The 10,463-nt window shown below is 35.2% G+C and overlaps 1 protein-coding gene across 1 annotated transcript; it reads right to left on the bottom strand.

Moving 5' to 3' along the window:
• Positions 1–664: 664 nt before the first annotated feature.
• Positions 665–5,796, bottom strand: LOC111387264 (splicing factor 3A subunit 2). The gene is made up of 7 exons (XM_023011807.1): positions 5,591–5,796; positions 5,331–5,500; positions 4,777–4,853; positions 2,063–2,128; positions 1,863–1,937; positions 1,699–1,773; positions 665–1,307 (listed from the first exon to the last, which is right to left on the bottom strand). Exons 1-7 carry the CDS (start codon positions 5,740–5,742, stop codon positions 903–905), a joined length of 1,020 nt encoding a protein of 339 aa, XP_022867575.1. The 5' UTR covers positions 5,743–5,796; the 3' UTR covers positions 665–902.
• Positions 5,797–10,463: the final 4,667 nt, after the last annotated feature.

Here is a 10,463-nt window from a genome sequence, read left to right as displayed (position 1 = left end):
ACTTTATGAAAGAAAAGCTATCAAAGCCTTGAGAAGATTGGCTTGTGAGTTTTAAGAAGATACAAAAGTAGTTCTCTCCAAACCCAGTTTCTTACAGTTTGGTTTTTCCTTAACGGACTCCAAATCCAACTTGGAGTGAATATGCCAGCAAGAGCAGAGCATATCCCCGGAAAAGATGACACTCATATATTTCACCAGGTGTACGATGCTGTCCTGTATTTGGGTATCATTGACATATTGCAAGAGTACAACATAAGTAAGAAGATTGAACACGCATATAAATCCATCCAATTTGATTCAGTGTCTATCTCCGTAGTCGACCCTACATTTTATTCTCAAATCTTTTTAGAATTTATTCGGAAGGTTTCTCCACCAAATGCTATGGCAAGATAGAAGACACGATTGATTGTCTCTCCTGGCTTCTAGGGCCCCCATCGACCACGCTCGGTAGCTCGACATTTCAACTGTTTTTGTTTAAATTTCAATATTTGGTTAACAGAGGCAGGAAAGTTGTACTTCTGTGTATTGTCATTGAGCAGATCTGACTTGCCCCTTATTTCATGTAGCCGCAGTGTCCAAATTTTCATGCACATTTTGTTAAATGAATTGCCCATTTTTCGCCTTTCTTGCTCAAAACAAACTACAAAATTAACGAAAACAGACATCTTCAAACACATTGGTCAAGTATTTGGAGAAACATAATATGGGAGAGGACAATCAAACATTCTGGAACAACTTTGGTCTACAGTTAATAGATCAAAATACACCACTTCATCAATTGCTTTATACTTACGTTGTCTACAAGTATAATCTCATCCAACTTCAATTCTGATTAAAAAAAACATGTTGACATTAAATCTGCAAACTCCTCGATGCTTACGGTATAGAATGCACGAGACTCATCAGCCCATGTTGGGAGGTGGAGGGGGAGGATGTCCACCTTGGCCATGCATTTGTTGCCCTGAAAAACTTTGAGGTGGCTGCATAGGAGGCCTTCCCATTTGCATGCCAGGAGTAAAATTTGCCATTGAACCACTGCCAACTGGGGGAGGCGGTGGAGCAGGTAAATTAGCACCTGGAGGCATAGGGCGAGGCCCATTAGCCATAGGAGGCGGTGGCGGCAAAGTCCTGGGAGCATTTCCAGTAGGTGCTCCGGGAGGGAGTCCCTGTGGTGGAGGTGGTGGTGGTGGCAGATCTTGGGGTGGAGGCGGCCTTGGAGGGGCACCAGGGGCTGCAGTCCCATTGGCTGCAGGAGGAGGTGGAGGTTTATTTGCCTCTGGGGGCTTTGTCTTGAAGTATAACTGCAGCTGCATGTTCAGTTATCGCACGAAACAATGTCAGATGCATCCTCCAGTAAAACCGGGGAGATACGAATCCAGTTTAAAATGCATTTTATCCCAATGATCAGGCATTATAATCGTTCTCTGTCCTGCCTTGCAAGAGAAGAGAAGCATGTTGTTCATGCAACATCAATGGTGATATAAAAGGTAGGGGTTTGAAAATTTTCTGCATAAACTCATGTTGCTTATCTATTATTTTTGCATCTAAACAGTCAACACCAAGTCAGATTCATGATAAAGGAACAGCAAACATGAAATTTTAAAACGCTACAAGCTATAAACCTCGAAAATGGAAAATGAAAAAGAAAAAGAAAAAGAAAAAGAAAAAAAAAAACTAAAATGAGGAACACAATCATACCGTGAACATTTTAGAGTCAGGGTCCCAGTGTGAGAAAAACTTGGGGGTTGATTTATCAATCTCTGTACTTGGAACCTAAAAAAATTTACAAGATCAAAATTCAATCATTTCCAGATGACAAAGCGACCTTCTCTCTTAAACACACATACTGAGATCAAATTTACCTTAAAAGCAATAATTTCATATGGTTCAGCAGCAAACAAGAGAAACTGATATCTTTTATCAAAGGCTTGTATTTTCTGCATGCGGTATGAAAAGATGGTCAGTAAATTGGAAGTGCATCATTAGCTGAAAATTATGTCTTGGAAGAAGAGAATCAGCTAAAAAATCCGAAATAAATACTCGATTTGAGAAGCCAATATACCTGCTCAAAGGAAGACATAAATCGGTGACGTGGCTTTGTATTGTCTTCAATCTCAGGATATTCAATCTGAACCAAGTCATATAAATATAGATTAGGGTGCCACATCACTAAATATTGAGCAAATCTTCCATTTAGTGTAAGGCAACCGGACATCTGTGGACACATAACAGCTTCCCTGGTTCACCCATCCAAACAGCATTCATAATACCTAATCTTTAACTAGGCTTCTCACATGGCATTTGGTAGACACTAATATGAAGCTCAAAACACTGAAATTTTGCATTTATTATAGCCTTTAGTATGCAAAATTATAACTAGACGCCCATAAGAATCATTTATAATCCCAATATTGCTAGCTCCTTAAACTAACATAAAAATCACAGATGGTATCATATCCATCTCAATGGAATTGCCATACCCTATGATTCATATCCAAGTGGCTGCAGAACAAAGTGGAGTTCTGTATCAAATGTATTATCATGTACTACCACACAGTTGTTGTACATTGCATCAGGTAATACCAACGGCAGGGTCTAATTAAGCCATAATTAACCAGCTTGAATATGTAAAACATAAATCTTTAGTTTTTTATTTATTCATAACCCTATAGAGTCCATTAAAAAATATATTTGACGTTTACGTCTTGAATCCCGTCCCTTAAGTGCCATTTCTGAGGCTTAAACCTCAATTTACCGAGGCCGATACCTCAAGCACCTCACGGCAACTAAGGTGTTCAATAGTTTGTCTTGCATTTTCCAAACCTCTCTTATTACTGGTCTCCGCTTTTCAGGCTAATTCTTTGTAATGTTCTAGTGGTTTTATTTTCTTCTCTCTTTTCTACCTACATATAAGGAAGAGTGTAGGGAGAAAACACCATTGCTAGTAGAAAATAATGATAAAGAACGAGAAAAAACTTAAATTGATGAGGAAGATGATGCCAATGATTCTCTAAAAGATCATTCTAGTCTTGATGATTTTTAAGTTGTTTCTACTTTTAGTTAATAGATTCTAATTTGTTATGTGATTAATAATTTAAGAACTTATTATTTTCTTCTCTCTCCTCTACCTACATAGTAAAACACCATTGCAAGTAAAAAATAATGATAAAGTATGAGAAAAACTTTAAAGTAATGAGGAAACTGATGCCAATGATTCTCTGAAAGATCATAGTTGTATTGATGATTTTAAGTTGTTTCTACTTCTAGTCAATAGATTCTATTTTGTTACGCAACTACTAATAATTGATGATCTTATTATTTTCTCTTTATTAATATATATTATGTTTGTTTGTAAATTAGACTTGCCCTGTTTGATTCCACTAAAAATGTGGATTAAAATCTAATTCAAAAGTTAAACTTCTAATTTTTTGATCACACATTTCGTGGGACCCACAACATTTGAACCAAACATTCCATCAATTTTTGTAAAAATCTACTAAAAATCTGATTTTTATCTAAACCAAATAGGGGCTTAATTTTGTTAATTATGTTCATAATGTATTTTTTTAGTGGTGTATTGTTTATTATGAGTATGTTGTAATATTTTTATATATTTTTAAAATTATTTTATTTGAGGCTTATGCATCTCCTTGTAGAGGAAAAATATCTCGATAACTGATTAAGCCTTTCTAAACATTGATTAGGTCGCATGTCAAGGAGAGAGATTGCTTCCCTTCCCCATACTTCTCAAATACAATCAAACAACTTCTTTAATGAGCAGTCTACATCACAGTTGTCTTCTGATTGAAAAGATAATTTGAAGCTTAAGTAGAGTTAATCAAAGCATGTTTGGCAAAGCTTTTATTATACTATAAGTGATGTGTGGATAATAACTAATAATTGGTAGGTAAAAATTGTAAGACTTACGAGATATGTAGTTAAAAATAGAGTTCACTAGCTTATGAGCAATTATAAGTTTTGCCAAACCTGCACTTAGTCCGCTTATATTACTTTGTTGTGCAAGACAACATCAATCCCAATGTTTTCCTAACATAGATACTACTATATTCTTTATATTACAATTGTGACCTTGAACACGCAGACCCATTGTAATATTAATATTTTGACAAACCATGCAAATTATCCTCACTCTGCTCAACAACTTTGAGAACTGGAATTTCATCCTAATTCTTGTTACACAGCAACACAGGAAGAGCTTTAGTAGAAACTAAAGGAATTCATCTAGCAAATGTTGAACTGTTCAACGTTAAATTTCTTCTCAATCTTTAAACGAAATTAATAAATTTAACATGACGAAAATATGAATCTGTTGTAAAACATCTTCATCACATACAGAAGAAATCTTATTGGCATATATTATCTTCACTTGGATAATCATCATAAACAGATCCAATCAACTCAGTTCCTCCACAAATCAACTTCATATTGTCTTTATAAGATATAATTTTCCAGGCAACTTTTCTAGATATTCAAAGTTTCACAAATAACCTTGTGTGTTACATCATGAACATCAACACTTCTCGGTTCTAGAGTTTGTCTCAAAGGCTAAAGGTAATTCTTAATAGGGTTTACAATAATTACAATGTACAAAGCCATATTTTAGTTTCTGAAAGACACAGAGGGCTTAACTTGATTTAGAGTTATCTACTATAGGAAATTAAAAATCCTCAAAAAGATGTGCTAGACAAGTATAGTGTGGAAGAGGCGTATTATCATTTCAAAGAAGAGGGGAAGAGGGAACAACTGCTTCCGCACCTGGAAAAGTAGAGACCTCTGTTTCGTCTCTGGGTCGAATTGCTTTGTCACACGGTATCCAGGTCTACCAATTTTAACTGCCAGCATAACAGAAAGATGTTTGTCATGTAGAATAAGAATTATAGAGCCAGCACCTTCACCTTACTATTAGACAGCTTCTCATGCAACACAGTTAATTTTTCAATCCATTTGTTTAATTTTGCTTTCTTTAAAAACTAAATTCATTTAAAACTAGAAAACCATGAAAAGAAAACACATTTTGGGAATTGATAAAATGTAGGCTGCATGGTATGTGCCCTATGATTTATTTCCTTAACGCGTTTTAAAAACGGCGCAGTAACAATCATGAGCGAACAACAAAACCCAACATCAGTATATTGAATTCAACCATTTCTATATAGCTTAAAAAACTCGTTCATAGTAAATTAAGACCATAAAGCTGTCTACAAAATCATAGCTTCTAAAAAACCGTTTAAATTATAAACCACAACCTCAGGAAGGAATTCAAAAAACAAAAAATTCACAGCAATTTATTGACGAAGCTTAATTGTTACCGGATTTTTTAAGTGAGATTTTGCGCTTATGAGGCTGTGGCTGAGCTGGTGCCTCCTTGGCTTCACGAGCCGCTCGCTTGGCCAAGTTTGTCTGATGCCGCTTCCCCTGCGTGTGCGCCAAGTAATTCCCCTCATTGTTGTGCAAAGTCAAACATAGCTTACACTCATAGCTGCAAAAGATTTACCAAAAATGGAAAATCATGGACATTATATGCAAAATTAAAAAATAAATCACACTCCAGTTTAGAATTAGGGTATGCCTGCCAAGGTGGTTTCGCATGAAATACGGATCTTTAGCTAGATCGATGGTTTCGAGGGCCAGTCGTCTCAGCCGCTCACGGCGGTCAATGGCCTCGTTCTGGGCGGAGGCGGCGCCACCGCTTCCAGGCTTCGAACCCCACTCTCTATCCATTTTCTCGGGGCGGTTGTGTCACTGGGTTGATACTTGATTGGGGGAGGTTATCTCATTTGGGAGTTCAAAAATGGGCGATTCCGTGTCTAGGTTGGGTTTCTTAGGCCCCATCTTATTGGGCTGGGCTCCTGGAAAGAATGAGGAAATTGCAGGTATAGAATTTTTGAAGTGGAAATTAAAAATTCTAATAGATTAAAAATTCCAATTTCATAAATAAGATACCATGTTTAGTATTTTACAAATCAGAAACTTTTTTAATTAATTAATATATTTAAAAATTAATTAAATAAAAAAATTTCAAACCCATTTCACAATCTATCTCACCTCTCTCGCCGTCACAACTGTGCCGTGACCGGAGCACCGTCGATTCTAGGCTCCCAACACCTTTGGCCATCAACATAGTCGATCTGTAGTCACCAAAGGGGAAGAAGGACTGTGGCTTTTTGCACCTCGCCTCTGTTTGTAAGAGGCGATGTTGTAGCCGTTCAAGGCGCACGGTGGCGTCATCGACGTTTGTAGCTTAGAGCGCCGCTTTATGCAGCGGCGGAGATTGACTGTGTGGTTCGTGGAGTTTCTTTTTCTGATGAGTTTGTGGTGTATTGTGGTGGTTTTGCGATTCATGGTTTTGAGTTTTGAGTGTAGTGGATCGACGGTGGTGATTACCGTGGTGGTGTGGATCGGTGGTAGTGTGATTACAGTGGTTGTGATTTTTTGATCGGTGGTGCTGTGATTACAGTGGTGATTTTGCGTTGATGTGGTGGTTACAGGTGAGGTGGTTTTATTGGTGATGGTGTTGGTGGATCTCGTGTTGTTGGTCGTGGTAGTCTTCATAGCGGTGGTACAGAAGTTGTGGTAGTAGGTAGAATGGTGTTGGTGGATCTTGTGCTAGTGGTCGTGATGAATAAGGCAGTGGTGCAAAGGTGACTGTGGTGGTTGTAGCGATTTGGTTGATTTTGTGACAAATAATTGAACTTGCGACTTGAAAATTGTAACTCACAATTTGGGAGTCACAGTTGGTCGTGGCGGTGGTTGTGGTAGTCATGGTGATGGTTGTGGCGGTTTAGTTTATTTGTGACTCACAATTGGATATGTGACCTGAAAATTGTGACTGCGAATCGTAAGTGTTGGTGGTGGTCACAAATTATTTGGTTGACTGTGTATTAAATTGGTTAATCTGTTACCAATAAAAAGATAAATTGTGACCGAAAAATAATATATGACCTAAAAAAATTGTTAATCTGTGATCAATAATTCGATAATTTGTGACTGTATAATAAGTTATGATTTGTAATATTTGTCATTTGTGACAAATAAATAAATCATGACTAATAAGTTTTTCGATTTGTGACTGATGAATAAATTGTGACCTATAAAATTTTTTGAGCTGTGATTGTAATATAATTTCTGATATAAAATTTCAAATTTGTGACAAAAAAATAATAAATGATTAATTAAATCGTTAATTTGTGGCCAAATTATATTAATTTGTGACTTAAATATATTTAATTACTAAATTAATTAATTAAATTATAAATAATTTTTAATATAAATCTAGTTTTTGAAATTTGAAACTTGTTTTTTATTAAAATCTGCTAAAAAATTTAATTTCAATCTGCACAAAGAAGGGGCTAAATTCCACAACCATTTATTGCAACAAAACGAAAGTTTAATAAATAGAAAGAAGAAGACGAAAAAAAGAAATCAAAAGCAAATAATTCATACTTCAAAACACAAAACACAGAGAAAGATTCTCAGAATTTCCAAAAATTAACAAATGAAAAAAATATTTCATGGCACCAACTTCAACCGCCACAAAGGGAAATACAACTGCAAAGAAATAACTCCTCACATTAATGAAAATCCAAACTCCAGTATAAAAAAAAAAAAAAAAAAAAAAAATTGTTTCGTTTTAACTAGAAAAGTCAAAGTTAAAACCTAGATTTATATAGTCAATCGGCAACTCTCTCTCTCACACATCCACCATTTGAACCTAGGTCCTAATATTATCTGCCATTACCATTTACTTACCCACCATCACCGTAATCGACCACCACGGCACCACTTTATAGTCTTCACTGTTTGAATAAACAAGCCCCACCAATTTGAATAAGTCCCATTACAATAAGCGTCCTAGATTTTGAAAAAGAAAAAAAATGTTTTGCTTTGCTTTCACTCTTCCATCGGCCACCACATCACTGCCATTTCTCACTTCCCTGTGCCATCTCTATGCTAATTTGCATATTTCTGTCATTCTACTGTCCGCATATTTCCAACTTCTGGATCCATCCACTGCCGTCTGCTACTCTACTTGAAGGTGTGTCACATTATCATTTGATTTTAGTTATTTTCTTCCAATTTCTAGTCTTTGCAATTTAGTTAATATTTATTTCTGATTTATGTATTACTCATTCTTACCAAATGCCAATGTTACCGTTAATTGTGTTTTCTAATTTAGTATTTTCCGATTTAGGGATTTCTGATTTAGGGCTTTCTTATTTATATGTAAATTGATTTAGCCCCCGTTTGAGCCCCATTATTTCTCATTACATTAAATTAAATTTTTCTCTCTCCTACTTTTAACCACACAATTTTCAATAAAATAATATTACACGTAAATCAAAAAATTTTCAACCACTCATTTTTAAAAAAAATACTATTCATCTCATTATAATCTACAAATAATGGGGCTCAAACGGGGGCTTAGAATGATTGAAATTTTTGATTAATATGTTCGCAATTTGGTAGGTATGACCTAGAAGAAGAAACTGATTTAGGAATTTCTAATGTGGTTGATTTTTTGTTTGTATCAGTTATAGACAAATACTTTAAATGTAAATCTACGCTTTCCTATGATGTGCAAAATTCAGTAAAAGGAATGTTCATGAGAAAAGAGATGAAAATGATGTTGATGTTGCAGAGCTACCCTCGGATCCTGAATTGAGATTTTCAATACAGAATTATGGTGTTAATATTCGAAACGTAATTCGAAGAGCATATGTGCAAAGGGGTCATTGTCAGCCTCGCAATCATGCATTCTCACTCACAAGAATGGGTATCAAGGGTAGCAGATTTTGTGTTTCGTGGTATAATTAGCATCCTACTTGGTTGGAAATTGGAATGTAGTATACCAAAAGAAGCAATTTTTTGCTTTTACTGCTATCTTTTCAGTTTAACTGGTAGTTCATTTGTTAGTGACGTATTTTCAAATTGAAAAAAGAAAGAATATGTTAAAAAATATGTTGGGACTTCAAGAAGTGCACACAATCAAGCTCGGTCAAAATGACTTGTTCAAGAATAAAGAATAAAGTATTCGATCATGTCTCGTTAAGCAATTGCATCAAGCTTGAATAGATTATTGAATTTGATTGAATGTGTCAATTGATTGTGTTCTATTTCTTCTACGACAAGGGATGGTATTTCGTGGACACGATGAATCTAAAGATTCAAACAATCAAGGCAATTTTCTTGAACTATTGCATTGATTGTGTGATCCTAATATTGAGATTAAGGCCGTTGCTTTGACAAATGCACTGAGAATTTCAAGTTAACATTACCAAAGGTGCAAAAAGATATTGTGAGTGCTATTGCTCATGAATGTTAATGACGTATTTTCAAATTGGAAAAAGAAAGAATATATTAAATAACATATTGGGGCTTTAAGTAGTGCACACAATCAAGCTCGGTCAAATATGAATTGTTCAAGAATCAAGAATAAATTATTCGATCATGTCTCATTAAGCAATTGCATCAAGCTCGAATAGATTATTGAATTTGATTGAATGCGTCAATTGATATGGTTTTGTTTCTTCTAGGACAAGGGATGACATTTCGTGGACATGATGAATCTAAAGATTCAAATTTCAAACAATCAAGGAAACTTTCTTGAACTATTGCATTGATTGATCATAATATTGAGATTAAGGTCGTTGATTTGACGACTGCACCTGAGACTTTCAAATTAATATCACCAAAGGTGCAAAAAGATATTGTGAGTGCTATTGCTCATGAATGTCTAAATACGATTATCAAAAATGTTCATTATAGTTTCTTCTCAATTTTAGTTGATGAATCTCGAGACATTTCGATGAATGAGGAAATGTCAGTTTTCATTCGTTATGTGATGAATGGGCTTGTATTGAAACATTTTATTGGTGTCTCGTATTTCGAGTATCACATTTGTCTAACTTAAGGCTGCAATTGATCAATTATTCTCAATGTATAGTTTAAGTATATCTAATTTGAGAAGTCAGAGATATGATGGTATTAGTAACATACGAGGTGAGTATAATGACATCAAAGCACTTATTTTGAAAGAAAACCCAAGTGTTTACTACATTCGTTGCTTTGCTCATTAACTTCAACTAGCTCTTTTAGTTGTGGCATAGAAACATCCGAAGATTGAAACTTTCTTCATTATAGTACACAAATTGGTGAATATTGTCATAGGATTGGTTAAACAAAGTGATTTAATTTGAGAGAACAAAAGATTAAAAATTCTTGAATCACTTGGTGTTGGTGGAATATTAAGCGGATGGGGTCTAAATCAAGAAAATACTCTTCAGCAGCCTTGTGATACACGTCGGGGCTCTCACTATAGTTGTTTAATTAACTTGATTGTCATGTTTTCAACCATAGAAAACGTTAGTGAGCTAATTTCTATTGACACTACAAGATCGGAAAAAGAGGTGATACATGTATTTCGTTGGGGTTGATATTAAAAT

This window comes from Olea europaea, unplaced genomic scaffold (genome assembly GCF_002742605.1).
Source record: "Olea europaea var. sylvestris unplaced genomic scaffold, O_europaea_v1 scaffold3972, whole genome shotgun sequence".
Taxonomy (NCBI): domain Eukaryota; kingdom Viridiplantae; phylum Streptophyta; class Magnoliopsida; order Lamiales; family Oleaceae; genus Olea; species Olea europaea.
The sequence above is the reverse complement of the archived record's forward strand: the minus strand, read 5'-3'. Positions and strand labels throughout refer to the sequence as shown.